Genomic DNA, 22,336 nt, shown 5'->3' with positions numbered 1-22,336 from the left:
TGCCTGAGCCCAGGAGTTTGAAGCTAGCTTGGGCAATATAATGAGACCCCATCTCTACAAAAAATAAAAATATTAGCTGGGCATGGTGTTATGTGCCTGTTGTCCCAGCTGCTTGGGATGCTGAGGCAGAAGGACACTTGAGTCTGGGAGGTTACAGCTGCAATAAACCCTGATTGTGTCACTGAACTCCAGATGGGACAACAGAGCAAGACCCTCTCTTCAAAAAGAAAAAATGAATACATTCCATACATTGTATGAAAATATACACTTAATGAGAAGAAGGTTACTTTCATTTTTCACTTTTCATCAGAAAAAAATAAAATATAAAAATTTATTTTAGAATTTGGAGAAAAGAAAAATTTAGAATATAAAAATGTAGAATATAAAATGTGTTTATGTGTATGATATTTCAATGTAATGAAAATATTACAAAGATATACACCTACACTGATGTCTTAGAGCTTCAGTATTTTTTTGCTTTTCTCTTTCTATTACTTTTCAGATTTTTTTAGTGATTAGTTATTTTTAATAATGAAAATAAATAGTAAATTGTGTTTGGAAAGTGGTAACAAGTGGCAAATAAAGGTTTGTAGTTGTATTAAGATTTTCCAGAGAATCAGAGCCGATAACATCTATATACATGTATGTCTGTGTGTTGGTATTATAAAAGAAACCTATGCAATAGCCATATAGAAAATCAATTGTCCTAATAATTTTTACATTTTCTAGACTATAAGTTTATTCATTTCATATGACACTTGTCAAATGTCAGTACCTGGGAAAGGTTTATGAGCAAACATTTTTCATCAATCTCTAATTAGTAAATAAACCAACACTCTTTGTATTCTACTAATAGCTGATTCTCTAGAATGATTGTAAAGAATTTTCCATCAGTATCTTCTTCCCTGTGGACTACTATTATGGTTAATTTTACATGTCAACTTGAGTGGGCTGAGGGATGCCCAGATAGGTGGTAAACATTATTTCTTGGAATTTCTGAGAGAGAGAGAGAGAGAGAGTGTGTGTGCGCGCGTGCACGCACGCGCTTAAGTAGTGAGATTTATTTTGGGAATTGGCATGTGTGATTATGAAGGCTGAGAAGTCCCACAATATGCCATACTCAAGTTAGAGACCCAGAGGCTGGTGGTATAATTCAGCCCAAGTGTGAAGACTTAAGAACTAGGGGAACCAATGGTGTAATTCCCAGTCTGAGGCCAGAGGCCTAAATTCCAGAACAAGGGCACTGTGGAAGTTCCTGAGTCTGAAGACTCATAGACTGGGAGCTCTAATGTCTAAGGGAAAGAGAAGATGGATGTCTCAACTCAAGGAGTGGAGGGTGGAGGGAATTCATCTTTCTTCTGCTTTTTTGTTCTGTCCTGGCCCTCAGTGGATTGGGTGAGACCTGCCCATGTTGCTGAGAGTGGACCTTCTTTGTTCAGTGTGCTGATTCAGATGCTAACCTCTTCTGGAAACATCGTCAAAGACATTCCCAGAAATAATGTTTTACCAGCTGTCTTGGCATCCTGCAGCCCACTCATGTTGACACAAAATTAATAATCATAATAGTCTGCAGGGGAAAGATGCTGAGGAAAAAACTGTTTACAATTCTAGAGAATCAGTTAACCAGTAGAATACTGTAGATTATACTGAAAGATTGTTGGTTTATTTACTAAACAAGAGATTGATTAAAAATTTTCACTAAAAACTTTCCCAGGCACTGACATTTGATAAGTGCCATATGAAATGAATAAGCTTATAGTCTATTAAAAGTCAGAAATGATTAAGATAGTGGAATTTTCCGTATGGCCATTGCATAGGTTTATTGGGAATAGCCAGGGATGAGGTGTGGGAGGTAAGCTGAGGTCCCATTTATGAATAGGCATTTATACCTTGCTGAGGAGTTGGTACTTTCTCTTACAGATAGCCAGGAACTGCTAAAAAGACATGGGAATGATATATTTAATTTATTCATTAGGAAGATGGCAGTGTGAGCTTCAGATTCAAGCTGGGAAACAATGGAGACAGGAAAATCAGTTAGGAGGCCGTAACGGTTAAAGGGAGAATTAAGCAGGAGATGATGTCCTTAGTTAAAACAATGACACAGGGGACAGACAAGACAGCCTGGATTCTAGAGACATATCAGAGTCATAATGAACATAAGGGGAAGAAGCTTAAGATAATCTTGAGATTTTTAACTAAGGTTACTGCATGAATTGTCATACTAACAACTGAAATAGATATTTCAGAAAGAGGAAGAAGTAAGTTCTTTGAGGTGGATAAATTCAGTTTTAGACATGTTACAGTAAGCATATTAATATGAAATTCAAAATATATTAAGGTAAGATATAATAGGATAGATGATAGTTCTATTATGTACACTTAAATCCTGTTTTATCTTCTTTAGTAATAGATAATATTAACATATAATTGATTGAAGTAATTAGAACAAATTTACTAACTCTTCTGGGTCATTTTCACCACACTAGCCTTTCTTATCTCTTATTTGAACTATGGTAATAAGTTCCTTTTAGTCTATCACATTTTTACGTATTTGATATACTGTTGATAAATTTATCTTGCACATGGGCAGTGCAATTGTGTTAATGCTCCTGCATTTAAGCCATGACTGCAAGCATATAATAGTGTTTATTCAGGTAGTCAATGGTCTTGGGTGGGATTCTTCTCCAAGGACCACCCACATCCCAACCAGTCTCACCATGACACCTCTGCTACATGTAGAAATTAAGCTTATAGTATATTATCACAAAAATATTTGTTTTCAGCATTCTGTTTTCAAATATCTCTTACATCAAGTGAAATCTGTTGCATGTAACTTCTACCCATTGGTCCTCATTTTAGCTCTAAGGCTAGAAGGTACAAAGCAAATTAAATCTCCCTTTAGTCCTGATGTTTAAAGACAATAGCCAACAGCCATGCCTGCCAGGTTTTCTTTTTTTTCTATGACATCACAGTTGTACTTTGTATTTCTCTGTTACCCTTTACTCTGCCATTTATTATACTTTCTACCGGGTAGCCTTATCCTCCTGTGTCCCCTCCTCCATTGCTTATAAATAGTGGCTTAAACTTTGTAAACTTTCAGTGAATATTCATTGATAGACCTACAACTCTAATTTAAGTACCATAATTAACATATCTGATGAATTTGATCACATATTTTATACTTTGTATATCAACTGCCTCTGTAATTTTATATAATTGCATGACATAGGCATGATCATGTCTGAATGAATATATATTCATACTCAGAATATTTGGAGATTAGTCCAGAGCTTCAGTATTAACTAACTTTTGACCATGGCTATGTTACTTAACCTCACTTGTCAGTAAATAGATAACAGATTGAATAAAGGCAGTAGGTTTTAAACATTATGACGGATTTAAAATAGGAATAATATTGAATGATCACATGTCCTCTAAGGCAAATAAATTGTTATGTAAAAGAAGATTAAATCTTCTCTACTGTGGTAACACAAAATAATGATTAGAAACAGTTTTGATGTGGAAATGCATTCAGTAGAGGAAATTAATAAGTGAGTCCTGTTGCTGCATTTCTTACAAGGGCATGTGAAGTTATTTATTACTCTTGTGAAAAGATGTTTGACCTACTCTTTATGTAAAAATGTCTGCAATTATAAACATTAATAATCTAACACTGGTTGATAGAATCTGCATTTCAACTCCATAGAAATTAGTGGTTATAGACAACTTGAGATCAATAATACCATAAAGAAACAAACTATGGACAGAGGGCAGTGGCTTATGACCATAATCCCAACACTTTGGCAGGCCAAGGTGGAAGGATGACGTCAGGCCAGGAGTTCAAGACTTGCCTAGCTAAAATACCAAGACCCCATCTCTACAAAAAAAAAAAAAAAAAAAAAAAAAATTACCTGAATGTGGTGGTGTACACCTTTGTCCCAGCTTGCAGAGAGGCTGAGATGGGAGGATTGCTTGAGCCCAGGAGTTTGAGGCTGTAGTGAGCAATGATCGCACCACTGCACTCTAGCAGGGCAACAGAGTGAGACCCTGTCTCCAAAAATAGGAGGGAGAAGGTAGGGAGGAGGAAGAGAGAGGGAGGGAGGAGGGAGAGGGAGGGAGGGAAGAAGAGAAGGCGGGAAAGAATTAAAGAAAAATTATGAAATTATGAATGCAGGGTCTGGAATTATAGAGGTAGTGGAGAGAAATAGTTTGTTATAATGCCTGACTTGCAAGTAGAGAAAAGCATTATTTTTTTAAAAAAAAGATTTTAGCATATATCTTTCATTGCTTCTGAAAATCCATTGTTTCATTCAGCAAATATGTATTGGTGCCTAATGTTTGCCAAACATTGTACTTAATTCTGGGAAAATACTAAGATGAATATGATATAATCTCTACCTTGTAGGTATTACTGTCTAATAATGGAAATAATCACTGTGGAGTGTCATATATCAGAACATAGATAGCAGAGCAACTAAATTTCATTCAGAGAATGAAGATACTTAAGAGACAGTTGAGCTGGGTATTGATGGATTGGTTTGCCGCCTGCTATGGACGGAATCATATTCTCCCAACTTTTTTTTTTTTACTTTAAGTTCTGGGATACGTGTGCAGAATATGCAGATTTGTTACATAGGTATATGTATCCCATGGTGGCTTGCTGTACCTTTCAATCCATCATATAGGTTTTAAGCCCTGCATGCATTAGGTGTTTGTCCTAATGCTTTCCCTCCCCTTGGCCCCCTTCCCCGTCAGGTCCCTGTTTGTGATGTTCCCAATTGTCTCTGTTTGCAGATGACATAATTGTATATTTAGAAAATCCCATTGTCTCAGTTCAAAAACTCCTTAAGCTGATAAGTAACTTTAGCAAAGTCTCAGGATACAAATTGATGTGCAAAAATCACAAGCATTCCTATACACCAATAGACCCCACTGTTTTAGTTCAAAAACTCCTTAAGTTGATAAGTAACTTTAGCAAAGTCTCGGGATACAAATTAATGTGCAAAAATCACAAGCATTCCTATACACCAACAATAGACAAGCAGAGAGCCAAATCATGAGTGAACTATCATTCGCAATTGCCACAAACAGAATAAAATACCTAGCAATCTCCCAAAATTTATATGTCGAAGCCCTAACCAACAATGTGAGGATATTTGGAGATGGGGTGTTTGAGAGATAAAATAATTAGGTTTAGATGAGGTTGTGACGGTATTGAAGCCCTCATGATGGAATTAGTGCTCTTACAAGAAGAGACAGTAGCAATTTGGGAGGCTGAGTTGGGCAGATCACCTGAGGTCGGGAGTTCAAGACCAGCCTGACCAACATGGAGAAACCCTGTCTGTACCAAAAATACAAAATTAGCTGGACGTGGTGACTCGTGCCTGTAATCCCAGCTACTCGGGAGGCGGAGGCAGGAGAATCGCTTGAACCTTGGAAGGGGTAGTTGCAGTGAGCTGGGATGGCATCATTGCACTCCAGCCTGGGCAACAAGAGTGAAACTCTATCTCAAACAAAAAAGAGAGAGAGACAGCAGATACAGCAGACACCTTACTCGCTCTGGTCTCTCCCTGGACCCCCAAAACCCCCCATGTGAAAGGACATAGTGAGAAGGCACTGTCTATGAAGGAGTAAGAGGGCTCTTACTAGAAACTGGCCATGTTGGTACCTTGATCTCAGACTCTAAGAACAGTGAGGAAATAAAATGCATTGTTTGTTACCAGTTTATATTTGTTATAGCAGCCCGAACTGACTCACAGATGAAGATCTGAGAAAAGGGAGAGCAAATGAAGATATGTTTGGTAAATGATGACAGTTCCGTATAGCTGGGGTGAATAATAAAATGATGAAGAATAAGACTAGAAAGAACATTTTGAAATTTAACCTATCGGTAATAGAAAGGCAGACGTTTCAGTAAGAATATTTTTCCAAAGTTTTTTTTCCAAAGAGTAGCAGAGTAGCAATCAGATTCTTATTTTAGGACTCTTTGTTACTCAGATAATAGTGGGTTGGAGGGAGAAGAAACTGATGGAAAGGAAGCCAGTTAGAATGGTGTGAGCTAAAATAAATTGTGAGAGCCTAAACCATATAAATGGCACTCAAGAGGAAGAAAAATATTCAGAAGGTAGAAGAGAGACCATCTTTTCCAGCACCTAGCACATTACCTGGCATATGGTATCACTTGAACAGTAATAATTGACCAATTGTATCTTAGACAATTCCCTAAGATTTAATCTCTCACTGTACAGAAAATTCAGTGAAGATGGGAACTACTACATGCACGCAGTTTACTTACCTAGTTCCTGTCATGTATATGACATAGTATCTGGCCTAAGTAGGAATCCAGTAACAGCTTGTTGAATCACGTATGTTCTCCAGCCATCTTTCTGTCTCACCCTAAGAAATGCTTCTCATGTTTGAGTGTAACTGATCTTTTAGGGCTTCTATCTGATCATATTGCTTTTAGACTATGTCCACATATGCTGCTTCTATCAAAATAACTCTTTTTATATCCAGTTTTAAGGTTTACATCTTTCATACAGACTAAAAAGTAGTAGTTAAGTGGAGATGGAAAAGTTCTTCCTTAAGTAAAAGTCTCACTGATAGGCAATCCAAGGAATTAGAGCAAATTGAATCCATGATGTCATCAAAGGACCTGGGTTCCTTCTGTCTTGTTCCACCATCACTCAAGGTTTGCTGTTCTTTTGCAGTCACCCCATATATACACATTTTAGCCCTTTGGAAAGAGGCAAGAGTAAGTAGAGGACACGTAGCTGCTTTTTAAAAGAATGTGACTAGGATGTTGGGCACATCATTTTTGCTCACATTCCGCTTTCTAAAATGTCATCTCCTGGTGACTCCCACCCACATGGGAATTTGGGAAGTGCAATTATCAAGCTGGGTTGCCTAAAACTGCAAAGGAGGATGGGTCTGTTGTTAAAAGGAAGAAGGAAGATGGAATGGAGGTAAATAGATAATGGGAGACAATTAGTAACTAATGCTATAATAACAAATCAGGAAATTGATATTATGGAATGCATCAGGAGAACATTTCTGATTTCAACTTGGGAGGTTCTAGTTGAACAGTTTATTTAGCCTTACTGCTGTCTCCTTTTATCAGAATTGTCTGTGTCATCCTTTGCTTTCCTCTTCTAGTGTCACTTGAGAAGAATATGGTGTCACTTGAGAAGAATAAAGGTATTAGTGGGTAGAATAAATTATTACTCAATGATAAAAAGACAGGATAAACTAAGAGAATGAATTTGAGCTACTTGAGTAAGGAATTTTTGCTTATTTTATATCCCACTTCCTTGAAAGGATGGAAAGGTTCTAGAGTAAGACCAGCAAAAAAACAGGTGAGAAAACTTTATTCACAGTTAGCAGTAGGGTCACTCTTAAAATTAGATTGCTCTAGACTTCTGGCAGTTATCAGAGCGTAGCAAAGGCAGGTCAGATGGCAGAGAATGTGATGTGGGGATTGAGGCAGATGTTTTTGTAAGAAAACTTTTCCATTCTCGGAAAAGATAGCCAAAGTGTTAAGTCCAGGGAAAACACATTCTGTGGTTTAACTTTATCAAGAAAATGGATGGCTTAGTCAGGAAAAGTATATTCTCTAGTTCTGTACTTTTCAAGAAGATAGACAGCTTAGGCCAAAGGCATGTAACTCTTTTTTATGTAAGAGTTGCAGAAACATCTCAGCTGCTGGAGAAGGAAACTTCCTTTATTTAATTTGTGTGATAATTAAACAAATCGATCTTATACTAATGATGTAAGCTAAGGTATTACATCGTGAAGAATTAGCCATCAGAATGCCATGTAATCCATTAGGATTAAATCTCTAGCATTAAATCTTTCATTGGTGTGAGAGATTTCTCACACCCACCGAACTTGGTGTGTTTCCAAGTGCTTAAAAAGATAAGAAGCACTAAATATTGATGTTAGTTGCAGATACTCCATTCCTTCTTATCCACTGGCAAAAAAATACCTAGACAGAAATGGAAGTCTGTATCTTAGTATTCATAATGGATTGTCCCACATTTGTTGCCAATAACACTGACATTATATACCGTAGGAATTAGTTGGTGAATCCATTCATTGTTGATCCTGCTACTAACAAATTGAGTAAGGCTGCTAGTGCCTAAGAGTGAGACTATTAGACATGCTCATGGTTAGTCTCTGGAGTTTCAATTCCTGTCTTTTTTGTTTTTTTGAGACAGAGTCTTGCTCTGTTGCCCAGGCTGGAGTGCAGTGGCACAATTTTGGCTCACTACAACCTCTGCCTCCCGGGTTCAAGCAGTTCTTATGCTTCAGCCTCCCAAGCATGCACCACCATGCCTGGCTAATTTTTGTATTTTTAGTAGAGACAGGGTTTTGCCATGCTGGCCAGGCTGGCCTTGAATTTCTGGCCTCACGCAATCCGCCCACCTCAGCTCCTGATTTCTCACTTGATTCAGGCCATGAACAAAGCAAAACTCTGAACAGTACTAACCTAATCACCTAATCGCCAATGGAATTTTTTTTTTTTTTTTTTGAAACCAAGTCTCACTGTGTTGTTCAGGCTGGAGTGCAGTGGTACAGCCATGGCTCACTGCATCCCCAACCTCCTGGGCTCAAGCAATCCTCAAGGCATGTGCCACCACACCTGGCTACAGAAATATTTCTTAATTAGCATTTTCCTAGTCCTAAATTTACTACCTTTATAAAAGTTAATAAGATAATCTTATGTTGTAAGTGATTCTTTTGGATCTTTTGCAAAGATCCAAAATTGAAGATACTCATTTTTCTTGATATTGTTCTCCTTCTTGAACCATCAGTGTGAACAGTTCTTTTTCAGTAATTAAGGTGTTACATACTTTTCTAGGCTCTAGAACAGACTTACCTACTAATATTTCTATGGTGATGGAAACCTGCCTGGTCCATTATGGTACCCACTAGCCACATGTGGCGATTGAGCCCTTGAAATGTGACTAATATTACTGAGGAACTGAACTTTTAGTTTTAATTAAATTTACATTTAAATAACTATTTGGCTAGCGACAACCATATTGACTGTGCAGCTCTTGAGATACAGGGGTTAATGATAAAATCCCTGTCTTCTTGGAGTTTATACTTCTGCTCTGCTGATATCCATGAACTCGTTTGAACACTTTATTGTATATAACCTCACTTAATCCTACCAAAAGCCTTTTAAAAAATTATATCACGATTTCCTATTTCTTCTTTTTAGAATGAGAATGTCTATCCTATGTCTGTCCCACCATTGTATTTTGGAAGCAAACAATCTGTCTGATTGCACAGGTTCACAACTGGGAAGGAATTTTGCCTGAAGGTGATTCGTACCTCAGGTTTCACCCATATCTGGGTTAGAAGATATTTAGATGAGACTTTGAACTGTAGACTTTAGAGTTGACCTTGTAATGGGTTAAGACTTTGGAGGCATTTGGGATGGAAGTAATGTATTTTTTATGTGATAAAGGCATGGATTTTTAGGAGGTTAGGAGCAGAATGCTATGGACTGAATTGTGTTCCCCGAAAATTATGTTGGAGCCCTAATTAACCCTGTGATTGTATTGGAGATACATTCTTTAAGGAGGTGATTAAGGTTAAATGAGGTTATAAGGGCAGAGCCCTGTTCCAGTAGAACTGGTGTCTTTATGAAAGACAAAGGGATACCAGAGATCACTCTCTCTCCATCACGTGAGGGCACAGTAGAAGAGGAGTGCTCACCAGAAACCAAATCCTACAGGAACCTTAATCTTGTACTTTTCAGCTTTCAGAAATTCTAAATTAATTCTGGCCTTCAGAACTAGATTTTTCATGTCTAAGCCACACAATCTGAGATATTATGGCCGTCAGAGCAGACTGAAACACTCTCAGTCTTTCTATTCTACTTTAGTATCATGACCCTCTTTACCCTCTATCCCTTCTCTGCACTATCTGTAATAGCTATCCAATCTAATTTTCCAAAGGTAACTTTAGTAATTACAATTGCTTTATTGAAGTATCTGCTGCTGCTTTTATTTTTTTTTGAGACAGAGTCTTGTTCTGTCACCCAGGCTGGAGTGCAGTGCGCGATCTTGGTTCACTGCAATCTTTGCCTACCAGGTTCAAGCAATTCTCCTGCCTCAGCATCCATAGCAGCTGGGATTACAGGAGTATGCCATCACACCTGGCTAAATTTTTGTATTTTTAGTAGAATGGGGTTTCACCATGTTAGCCAGCATGGTTTAGATCTGTTGATCTTGTGATCCAACCACCTCAGCCTCCCAAAGTGCTGGGATTACAGGTGTGAGCCACTGCGCCTGGTGGAAGTATTGGCTTCTTAACTTTCTATATCTTTGCCTTCCAAATAACTTTTGCTCAATGTTATGCATGGTTTAGGGGCCATCTTAAATTTTACATCCCTTAGGAACTTTTCCCTGATTCCACCTCCTCCTCACTCCTTGAATTCTTAAAGAATTTGTTATATACATTGCATAGTTTAATTGGCATTTCTTTTTAGTATGATTTACTTAAATGTTTGAAATTCTTTTGGGAGTAGGATCTGTTTTGGTAACATCAATCTTATAATACCTTAATAATCCTGATGAAGAAAAGAGAGAATTGATCAACTCTTAGGCCAAGAGGATTTATTCAATTAATTATAAATTGCAGTTTGTCAAATATATCAAGCCTAGTAATTTGATGTAAAATGTTGTGCTTGGTAAATCTTATTTTGATGTAAAATATTGTGCTTGGTAAATCTTATTTTTGGATGTTATACTATGATACTATAGCACATACTTATTTAAAACAAGAATTCTCATTGTGGTATTTACCTTGCATTCTAAAACCATATAAAGGTAATATAGATTACCTTTTGATGTAACTTTGAACCTTTTTTTTTTTTTTAAATTGAAACAGGCTTGATTCTGGTATGTCGCGTCTTCGTTCTTGTTGGTTTCGAAGAACATCTTTATTTCTACCTTAATTTCATTGTTTATCCAGTCAACATTCAAGAGCCAGTTGTTCAGTTTCCATGAGGCTGTGCGGTTCTGAGTTAGTTTCTGAATTCTGAGTTCTAACTTGATTGCACTGTGGTCTGAGAGGCTGTTAATGATCTCCGTTCTTTTGCATTTGCTGAGGAGTGATTTACTTCCAATTATTGGTCAGTTTTAGAGTAGGTGTGATGTGGTGCTGAGAAGAATGTATATTCTGTGGATTTGGGGTAGAGAGCTCTGTAAATGTCTATTAGGTTTGCTTGGTCCAGGTCTGAGTTCAAGTCCTGGATATCCTTGTTAATTTTCTGTCTCGTTGATCTGTTTAATGTTGACAATGGGGTGTTAAAGTCTCCCACTATTATTGTGTGAGAGTCTAAGTCTCTTTGTAAGTAATTAAGAACTTGTTTTATGTATCTGGGTGCTCCTGTATTGGGTGTGTATATATTTAGGATCATTAGCTCTTCTTCTTGCGTTGATCCTTTCACCATTATGTAGTGTCCTTCTTTGTCTCTGTTGATCTTTGTTGGTTTAAAGTCTATTTTATCTGAGATGAGAACTGCTACTCCTGCTTTTTTTCTTCTCCATTTGCTTGGTGAATCTTCCTCCATCCCTTTATTTTGAGCCTTTGTGTATCCTTGCATGTGAGATGGGTTTCCTGGATATAGCACACCGATGGGTTTTGTCTTTTTATCCAATTTGCCAGTCTGTGTCTTTCGAGTGGGGCATTTAGCCCATTTACATTTAGGGTTAATATTTCTATGTGTGAATTTGATCCTACCATTTTGATGCTAACTGGTTGTTTTGCCCATTAGTTGATGCAGTTTCTTCATTGTATTGATGCTCTTTACCATTTGGTATGCTTTTGGAGTGGCTGGTACTGGTTGTCCCTTTCTATGTCTAGTGCCTCTTTCAGGAGCTCTTGTAAAGCAGGACTGGTGGTGATGAAATCTGAGTACTTGCTTGTTCGTAAAAGATTTTATTTTTCCTTCACTTATGAAGCTTAGTTTAGCTGGATATGAACTTCTGGGTTGCAAGTTTTTTTCTTTAAAGATGTTGAATATTGGCCCCCACTCTCTTCTGGCTTGTAGGTTTTCTGCTGAGAGGTCTGCCGTGAGTCTGATGGGCATCCCTTTGTGGGTAACCCGACCTTTCTCTCTGGCTGCCCTTAGCATTTTCTCCTACATTTTCAACCCTGGTGAATCTGACAATTATGTGCCTTGGGCTTGCTCTTCTTGAGGAATATCCTTGTGGTGTTCTCTGTACTTCCCAGACTTAAATATTGGCCTGCCTTGCTAGGTTGGGGAAGTTTTCCTGGATAATATCCTGAAGAGTATTTTCCAGCGTGGATTCATTCTCTCCATCACATTCAGGTACACCTATCAAATGTAGATTAGGTCTTTTCACATAGTCCCACATTTCTTGGAGACTTTGTTCATTCCTTTTTACCCTTTTTTATCTAATCTTGCCTTCTCGTTTTATTTCATTGAGTTGATCTTTGACCTCTGATATCCTTTCTTCTGCTTGGTCAGTTCGGCTGTTGAAACTTGTGTATGCTTTGCGAAGTTCTCATGTTGTGTTTTTCAGCTCAATCAATTCACTTATATTCCTCTCTACGTTGTTTATTCTCATTAGCATTTCATCAAATCTTTTTTCAAGGTTCTTAGTTTCTTTTCATTGGGTTAGAACATGTTCTTTTAGCTCACAGAAGTTTCTTATTACCCACCTTCTGAACCCTGATTCTGTCAATTCATCACACTCATTCTCTATCCAGCCTTGTTCCCTTGCTGATGAGGAGCTGTGATCACTTGTAGGAGGAGAGGCGTTCTGGTTTCAGGTGTTTTCATCCTTTCTGCGCTGGTTTCTTCCCATCTTTGCGGTTTTATCCACCTGTCGTCTTTGCAGTTGTTGACTTTCAGAGTGGGTCTCTGAGTGGACATCCAGTTTGTTGATGATGAAGTTATTTCTTTCTGTTTCTTAGTTTTCCTTCTAACAGTCAGGCCCCTCTACTGTAGGACTGCTGAAGTCCATTCCAGGCCCTGCTTTCCTGGGGATCACCTGCAGTAGCTGCAGAACAATAACAGTTGCTGCCAGTTTCTTCTTCTGGTATCTTTGTCCCTGAAGGATACCTGCCTGATGTCAGTCTGAGCTCTCCTTTATGAAGTGGCTGTTTGGATATACAGGGGTCAGGGAGCTGCTTGAGGAGACAGTTTGTTCTTTATAGGATCTCAAGTGCTGAGCTGTGAGCTCCGTTGTTCATTCAGAGCTGCTGGGCAGGTACGTTTAAGTCTGCTGCAGCAGAACTCAGAAACTCCCCCTTTTTTTTCCCCAGGTGCTCTATCCCAAGAATTAGGGCTTTTTTAATGAGTTTCTGTTGTGCTGCTGCCTTTTTTCAGGGCTGCCCTGCCCAGCAAGGGGGCAGCCTAATCACTGTCTGCCACAGAGGCTTTGCTGAGCTGCTGTGGGCTCCACCCAGCTGCTGTGTGTACTTCCCTGCAGTCCTGTTTATAAGGGTGTAGTTAGATCTGCCTTGGCAATGGCGGCCCACCCCTGTAATGGCAGACTCTCTCTGTAATGGCAGGCTGCCTTGGCAACTGCGGGCTGCCTCAGCAATGGTGGACTACCTCCGTGGTGGTGGAGTGCCTCTGTAGTGGCGGACACCCCACCCCCACAGAGCTGGACCGTCCTGGGTTCAGCTGTGCTTGCTGTGAAACTCTCAATCCAGAGCATTTCAGATTGCTGTTTTTTGTGGGGTGGGACCAGCCGAGCCTGATCACCTGGCTCCCTGCCTCAGAGCCTTTTTTTTTTTTTAATTGAACGGTCAACTGTCTCCCAGGTGTTCCAGTCACCTGTTGAAAAGGTGCCGTGATCTGTGCGATTTCCTGTGCAGTGCGCTGGCTGAAACAGCCACGCTGAGATTTGTGGCACTTTTTTGCCTGGGAATCTCCTGGCCTGGCTCCCTGTTTCAGTCCCTTTTCTATCAGTTGAATGGGCGACTCTGTCTTCCAGAGCTCTAATCGCCAGCTAAAACGGTGCCTGCACCCGTGTATTTTGTACGGAGAACCGCCACACTGGCGCACCAGCCAACACAGCCACGCTGGCCAAAACAGCTGTGCTGGCGACCCGTGGGGCTCCTCCGCCTGGGAATCTCCTGGTCTGTAGGCAATAAAAATCTGTCTGGAAATGCGGTGTCCACTCAACCTCCAAGCTTTAGCTGGGAGCTGCAATCCTGAGCTGCTCCTAATTGGCCATCTTGGATCCGTCCTGAACCTTTTTTTAATGAAAGAATATGAATGAAAATAATTTGACAGCAAAAGAAACGATCCCCAGAGTGAACAGACAACATATGTAATAGGGGAAAATGTTTGCAATCTATCCATCTGACAAAGGTCTGATATCCAGTATCTCCAAGGAACTTAAACAATTTACGAGAACAAACAAAGCATTAGAAAGTGGGCAAAGGACTTGAACAGACCCTTCTCAAAAGAAGACATGCATGTTGCCAACAAGCATGTGGAAAAAAGCTCAACGTCACTGATCATTAGAGAAATGCAAATCAAACCCACGCTGATTGACGATCGCACAGCAGTCAGAATAAGTGTTATTAAAAAGTCAAAAAGTAATAGATGCTGGCGAGGTTGTGGAGAAAAAGGAGTGCTCTTACACTGTTGGTGGGAGTGTAAATTAGTTCAACCATTGTTGAAGACAGTATGGCTATTCCTCAAAGACCTAGAGGGAGATACACCATTTGACCCAGCAATCCCATTACTCGGTATATACCCAAAGCAATATAAATTATTCTATTATAAAGATACATATGCATGGATATTCATTGCAGTACTATTCACAATAGCAAAGACATGGAATCAACCTAAATGCCCATCACTGATAGACTGGATAAAGAAAATGTGGTATATATACTCCATGGAATAGCATGCAGCCATAAAAAGGAATGAGATTTAATGTCTTTTGCAGGGAAATGGATGGAGCTAGAGGCCATTATCCTCAGCAAACTAATGCAGGAACAGAAAACCAAATAGCACATGTTCTCACTTAGAAATGGAAGCTGAATAATGAGAACACATGGACACAAGGACGGGAACGATGCACACTGGGGCTGGAGGGTAGCAGGTGGGAGGAGGGAGAACATCAGGAAGAGTAGGTAATGGATGCTGGGCTTAATATCTAGGTGATGGGATGATAAGTGCAGCAAATCACCATGACACACGTTTACCTATGTAACAAACCTGCACATAGCGCACATGTACCCTTAACTTGAAAGTTGGAAATCAAATAAATAAATGAATAAGTTTACCATCCAAATACTCCCAAATTCTTATCTTTTTTTATTTTAAGAAAGATAAGATAAAGATAAGAATTGGGAAAGAAAAGGATTTGAGGGTATATTATTTCAGAAATCCCTTTAATAGTTTTCATATTTCTAGTTATGTGTATCAGAGGGTCACTAATATATACTATAGCGAATACTGATGTGTATCCTTTTTAAATTTGTTAAACTATGCTATATGAGATAAGAAAACACTGATGAAAACCTGCATTAGAAAAAGGTATTTAAAATTTTTTTCTCATTTTAAACATTTTGGAGTATCGTTTGGATAGTTATGGAGAATGCTGATTTTGATTATTATAATGTCAAACACTGAGAATATCTTACATGTATCTTCCAAGCAGAGCTTCTGTTCCACAAAATTAAATCCGTGCTTAATATAATTTTGCAAGTAAATTTCAGTCAATTGCATCTCAGTTGTAGACTAGTAACCCATCCGCAGTAGAATGATGGCAGTATTGTTTCCAGGCTGTTTGTTCCTCCAAGTATCTAGATGAGGCCGAGTCAGCCTTATGTGTCTAAAGCTGCCAGTTTTCCTGTGGTTTCTTTATTTATCCCTTTATCCAGCTGCTGCTCACTGCTATTGCCACATTTGCCCTCTGGCTCATGGGATAGCATGCTTAGCTTCCCCAGAGGCTACTGTTAATGCTTCCTTTTTACTCTGCTGGCTGGGAATGCACTTGGCATCCTGAGTCTTAAACCTCTCCTCCCTCTTTTTTCCACAGACACCAGGCACTTAAGCAGCACTTTCAGCCTGCCCCAGTTATCAGTAGTAGCTTTCAACCCCTCATTTCTGGTCTGGTAACTCAGCACACTGTCCCGAGAGAGCTTGACTAAGCCAATTTGCCCCCTCTTCCCTTCTTCCTCTGTCTGTCCTTCTTTCTTTTTTTTCTCCTACTCATCCATTTCCTTGACTCTCCTTTTATTTTTCTCTTGCTCTCTTTTTGATGTCCCAGATGATTTTTTCTGCTTTTAGTATAGCAGATGCCCCAGAGTTAGGCAAATATTTGTAGTAGAAAATAAAACAATAGTAAATTTAAAAATTAAACATTTGCTCAATATTGGATCAATGAAAAAAAGAGTTTATTTTTTATACCTTAGTCTTTTTGCCTTTTTATGGCTATAATGCAGCTTTTTGTATTAAAAGTGTATGGGCTTGTTTTTGAGTTGTGAATATTGTTTTTATACAGGCCTGCTCATTCAAGATGATCTATGATGAGGGAAAAAATTAAAACTTTTTCTAGCTAATGTTTTACGTAGAATAGAAAAGCCACTTTTATTTTTATTTATTTTTTACATAGAATGATTCGAATATGCAGTTTGAGTTATGTACTTCCTCTGAATATTCTACATATGTCGGCTGTTCATTTTTCAAGTAATAGTTTGTAAACAACTTTTAGGAATTCTTAAGCTAACTAAGATTTATAACCAGTAGATTAGGAAATAAAGACTATACCTATGAATTTGGGGATCAAGAATAGTAACAGTGCTCTTCAGGCCTTGGTCATCAACTGCTGACAAAATCTGCCAGACAATCCCAAATGTCTACAAAAGAAAAACATGAAAAATTCATACTGACAATTGTAGATCAGAATCATTTAAACCCCCTTTCTCCTTCCTCCTCTCATTTCCCTTGATCTTAATTCTCTTCCCGGGAAAAAAAAGAAGTTAGGTAAAGTTTGTGTTTTATAAATTCAACAAATTGTGCATTCTTTTTCTATAGCCTCATTTAACCAAAATATATATTGTTTTACTCTACCTCCACAATTAGGTCTGTATTTTAAAGATACAAAATGCCTTTCTCATCGTAATTCCCTAAAGGCATTTGTATTTAGTTTGTGAGGTTTAATGCTGGGTCTAAGTTTAAAGGAAACATCAGCCCATAAGAAGTCAGACATTGTTTCACAACCTTAACAAGGAGTCAGCCCGTCTTACTCCTTTGCAGAGCATAAGGGAGGATCAGGAAAGGAGAGGAGGATCTGCTTACCACATTCTTAAGTAAAAGTTCTGAGTTTAAATCTCTTTAGAAAAGAAGGCTTTATATATCAGAGTTTCACAACCTTTTATGTAGATGTAAAAAATACATCCTGTTCCTTAATGTTTGTATTAAGAAACCAGTAAACAATAGAATATTATTACAATTTGAATATGCTTTTAAAGCTACATATATTACCCCTGCCATACTGTAATGCAACACACACTCCCCTTTTCACCACCTAGAGGCACGTGATTAGCAATAACATTTAGACATTCATTTTGAGAGTGTCTCGTTCTAACTTAAGGCTATTTTTAAAATTTCTCCCCTCAGGAAATTAGCAGTTGCTAGTTACATTTTGTTAAGCTTGTTCAGTACTGCAAGTACTTGGGACACAATAGTGATGCTCTTGATCTTTTATATATATATCTTATTCATATACATTGCCCTGAAATACACCTGCCAAACAAGAGCAATATGATACCTGTGTGGCAAACTTCCAATAATATCTAAAATGCTTTATGTCCTCAAAAAAAATGTGTTTGTTTTTAAGTTATCTGTACAAAATTGGGGGTACAGTGGCTTACTCCTCTAATCCCAGCCCTTTGGGAGGCCAAGGAGGAGGATCACTTGAGTCCAGAAGTTCAAGACCAGCCTGGGCAACATAGTAAGACTTCATCTCTAAAGAAATTAAAATTAAAAATTAGCCAGACATGGTGGTACACACCTGTAGTCCCAGCTCCTTGGGAGGCTGAGGTGGGAGGATCGCTTGAGCCTGGGAAGTGGAGGCTGCAGTGAGCCATGATTGCACCACTGCACCCTAGCCTGGGCAACAAAGAGAGCCTGTCTCAGAAAAGAAAAGAAAAAATTGACTAAAAACTGATAATTATTTTAAGCAATCTTTCCTTTGGTGATGTTAATAAGAGTATTTTTAAAGAACAGTGTACTTTTTTAGTACTACTTTGAGCACTGCTATCAGATTTCTACAGGCAGTACTCTTCGTTGCTAATGTTAATCATCTGTAAGACATGCTAGTTCTGAAATGGGCTATTAAGTATCTTTGTGGGGATGTATTTTAAAACAGAAATAAATATTCATAAACCTGATGAAAGCTGAATAGTTATATAAATGTTGTAAACACAAATAATCTTGGCATATTTTAGTACTTGTTTACCATCACTTTAGTGGCCCACAAAAATTTTGCAATTTATTTCTATATTTGTTATTGTCCACAGAAGATTGTTTGTCCTTATAAGCATTAGAAATTGGAAAAAATATTTTTGTCAGTAGTTTAGAACATATTTTCCTTTTTTATTTCTATGTTTTTTTTAATGACCCAATTTAATTTCTTCACTACTTTTGGTTTTTTAAGCTCTATGTTAATTTAAATTTAGTTAAATAATTACCTTAGAAACTATTGGTTTAGTTTGCCTTGAAAAAGCACAAAAACCCTGTGAATATTTGCAACCTAATTTTTCAAAGCCTAGTCTTTTTTTTTTTTGGAGACAGAGTCTCACTCTGTCACCTAGGCTGGAGTACAGTGGCATAATCTCAGCTCACTGCAGCTTCCGCCTCCTGGGTTCAAGCGATTCTCCTGCCTCAGCCTCCTGAGTAGCTGTGACTATGGGTATGTACTACCACGCCCAGATAATTTTTGTATTTTTAGTAGAGATGGGGTTTCACCGTGTTGGCAAGTCTGGTCTTGAACATGTGGCCTCAATTGATTCACCCGCCTTAGCCTCCCACATTGAACCACCCTGCCTGACCCAGAATGGCTTTCTTAATTTCAGTTTTCTAGCAAATCTCTATTCACACAAAACAAGACTGCAAGGCTACTCTTATGATAGGCTATGATAGGCTATGATAGCCTGCTTATGATAGGCTAGCGCCAAATTTTACTAAAATATTTATTTTGTAAAAAATAAAAGTAGTGAATCACACTGATTAGGCAATGGCTTCCTATAGACGATACCAAAGCCTCACATATGAAAATAAATAAACTGGACTTGGAAAGTGAATGGGAGAAAATAAATTAACTGGACTTGGAAAGTGAATGTGAGAAAATATTTGCAAATCATATATTTAATTAGAGTCTACTATCTAGATTATATAAAGGACTCATACAACTCAACAATAAAATGATAAATAGTCCAATTACAACCTGGGCAAAGGATTTGAATAGACATTCCTCCCAAGAATATATCTGAATGACCAAAATGCCCATGAAATATGTTAACATTAGTAGTTGTGGAGAAATGCAAATAACACCACTTCACGTGAGATAACACTTCACAACCAGTAGCAAAAGACAGTAACAAGTATTGGTTAAGTTATGTAAAAACTGTAACCTTCATACATTACTGTTGAGAATGTAAAATGGTGCACATTCTTTGGAAAAGTTTGGCAGTTACTCAAAAAAAGTTAAACATTGAGTTACCATGTGACCCAGCAATTCCACTCTTGGTTATATGTATACCCAGGATAATTGGAAACATATCCATATAAAAACCTGTTCATTAATGTTCATAGCAGCATTAGTCATAGTAGCCAAAAAGTAGAAACAACCCAAATGCCTACCAGCTAATGAATAATGGATTTTCACAATATGGTATATCCATATGCTGAAGATTATTCAACCATAAACAGGAATGAAATAGTGAGACATGCTACAGCATGAACCATGAAAACATGATGCTAAGTTAAATAATCCAGACACAAAAGGCCACGTATTGTATGATTCCATTTATACAATATAGACAAATCCATAGAAATACAGATTGATTAGTGGTTGTCAGGGTGTGAGGGTGAGGGAAATGGGAGTGAGTGTCATGTAGGTACATAGTTTCTTTCTGGTGTGATGAAAGGGCTCTGAAATTAATGGTGATATTTGCACAGCTTTGTGACAATACTAAAAACCATGGAATTGTACACTTTAAAGGATAAATTCAATGGTATGTGAATTATATTTAAATATTTAAAAAGTAGCCACATTTGTCATTTTAATTCAAACATCGTAGGAAGGAATTTAAATGTTTTTTTAAAAAGACCACTTAAATTTAGCTTGTTGAACTATTTTTCTGAAGAATATTAAATAGTTCTGTTAAAAACAAAATATACTTAAGAAAAATGAACAGAGAAAATAATAAGTAGACATCTTTTCCTTTTATATTGCTAATAAGTATGCTCTACATAAACTGCAATTTTTTTTTTAAGTCAGTAATTCTCATCTCAAACTTTTAGTGTTCCAGAGTTTGTTTAAAATGTAGATCCCAGGGCCCTACACCATACTTATTAAAATTGATTCTGGTGGTTTGGGGAATAAGCCCTGGAATAATTTTTTAAGAAACTCCCTAGGTGATCCTGATGTTGATGGGTTTGAAATCTCTTCATTGGCATATTTCAAATTTGCATTTATTTCTAGAGAAAAATAATGATACTGGGGAAATAAAAATTCTTAACTGCTAAGAATTCATTCACAGGTGCTTTGTAAATATTACTCGGAATAGAGTTGAGTAATCCCTGTTGTTCTAATGCTGGTATTCACCCTGTGCCATTGAGGAGTGGAGTTGTGATCATTAATTGTTTTTTTTTTTTGTATTTGTTTTGTTTTGCTTTGAGATGGAGTTTCGCTCTTGTCACTCAGACTGGAGTGCAATGGCAGGATCTCGGCTCACTGCAACCTCCACCTCCTGGGTTCAAGCAATTCTCCTGCCTCAGCCTCCCAAGTAGCTGGGATTACAGGTGTGCGCCACTATGCCTGGCTAATTTATTAGTAGTAGTAATAGTAGTAGAGACAGGGTTTTACCATGTTGGCCAGGCTGGTTTTGAACTCCAGACCGTAGGTGATCTGCCTGCCTCGGCCTCCCAAAGTTCTGGGATTACAGGTGTCAGCCACCACACCCAACTTATAAGGTACTTTTAAACTGGTACAGAACAGGCTGGGCCCAGTGGCTCTTCCTGTAATCCCAGCTCTTGAGGAGGCTGAGGTGGGCAGATTGCTTGAGCCTAGGAGTTTGAGACCAGGCTGGGCACAGTGGCAAAACCCTGTCTCTACAAAAACAGAACAAGACAAAAATAAATAAATAGATATAGAAAAAACATTTAAAACAAGTGTGATAGACTCCAAGCTCCTATAAATGAGGCATTGATTTACAATCATGGTTAATTTTTTAATATTATTTATAAAGTATTACATTACAAAACTTGACCTATGATCTCCTAAGTGGGTACATGTCTTAGAGAAAACTGGAGGTCTTGCAGAGACTTGTTAGTAGTCTGTTTAAAGGATATGACTTTCTCCTCCCCCGCTTGTAGAATTAAAACAATCCTCCATTCCTAAGGACTTTTAATCAAATCCTACTTTGCTTCAGCTGCTGCATAGTATAGGGGTTCTTTAATTTACTTGGTAGACATGTTTACTGCAAACTATATAGTTTATGAGTGTTACCTTAAATGCTTAATCACAGATTCAGGTTTTCCTGTGCAAAATATTGCATAAACTAATGCAGCTGCTTCTCCAGAGTGTTTTTACTTTTGCCTCTTCTGTGTTGGAAAGCCTAGGTCCAGTTTCTGTGTAAATTTTAGACTACTTGCTTATACTTTTAAATCCTAAATCTATATAAGGGACAGACCTGTGGACATGAATTCCTAGGGGAAATTTTCATATCCTAAGCCCAAGTCAAAACTAAGAGCTTCTTTTTTTTCCTCCCATTATTTTTATAGAGATGGGATCTCGCCATGTTGCCCAGGCTGGTCTTGAATTTCTGGGCTCAGGTGATCCTCCCACTTTGGCCTCCCAAAGTAGTGGGAGGTTCACAGGCATGAGTCACCATGCCCAGCCTCTTTTTTTAAAATCCTGATTGGTAGGTTCCCCTCCCTCCCACCCTGACTTTTTCCCTGAGGGCATGGCTTCTTTGAGGGTTCAAGGCTTATATAGAGAGAAATTTCACTTCCACCAACCTAAAAGAGGAGCCAGGATCTTATCTAGTTTTTCTATATGAACATTAAAAACAAACTCCTAGCTGAGTTTGACTGAAA

At 38.1% G+C, this 22,336-nt stretch overlaps 1 protein-coding gene across 1 annotated transcript in view; it reads left to right on the top strand.

The window, feature by feature from the left end:
- Window positions 1-22,336, top strand: part of LRBA (LPS responsive beige-like anchor protein) — a 727,560-nt gene that overhangs the window by 598,774 nt on the left and 106,450 nt on the right. Inside the window, exons 48-50 of the mRNA XM_037740751.1 lie at window positions 6,653-6,659; window positions 7,254-7,275; window positions 16,050-16,125. Coding sequence (XP_037596679.1) covers window positions 6,653-6,659; window positions 7,254-7,275; window positions 16,050-16,125 — 105 coding nt within the window. The remainder of the gene's footprint in view (window positions 1-6,652; window positions 6,660-7,253; window positions 7,276-16,049; window positions 16,126-22,336) is intronic.

The sequence above is a fragment of the Cebus imitator genome, unplaced genomic scaffold, assembly GCF_001604975.1.
Source record: "Cebus imitator isolate Cc_AM_T3 unplaced genomic scaffold, Cebus_imitator-1.0 Scaffold4, whole genome shotgun sequence".
Lineage (NCBI taxonomy): Eukaryota > Metazoa > Chordata > Mammalia > Primates > Cebidae > Cebus > Cebus imitator.
Note: the sequence above shows the minus strand (reverse complement) of the source record. Positions and strands in the feature narration are given on the sequence as shown.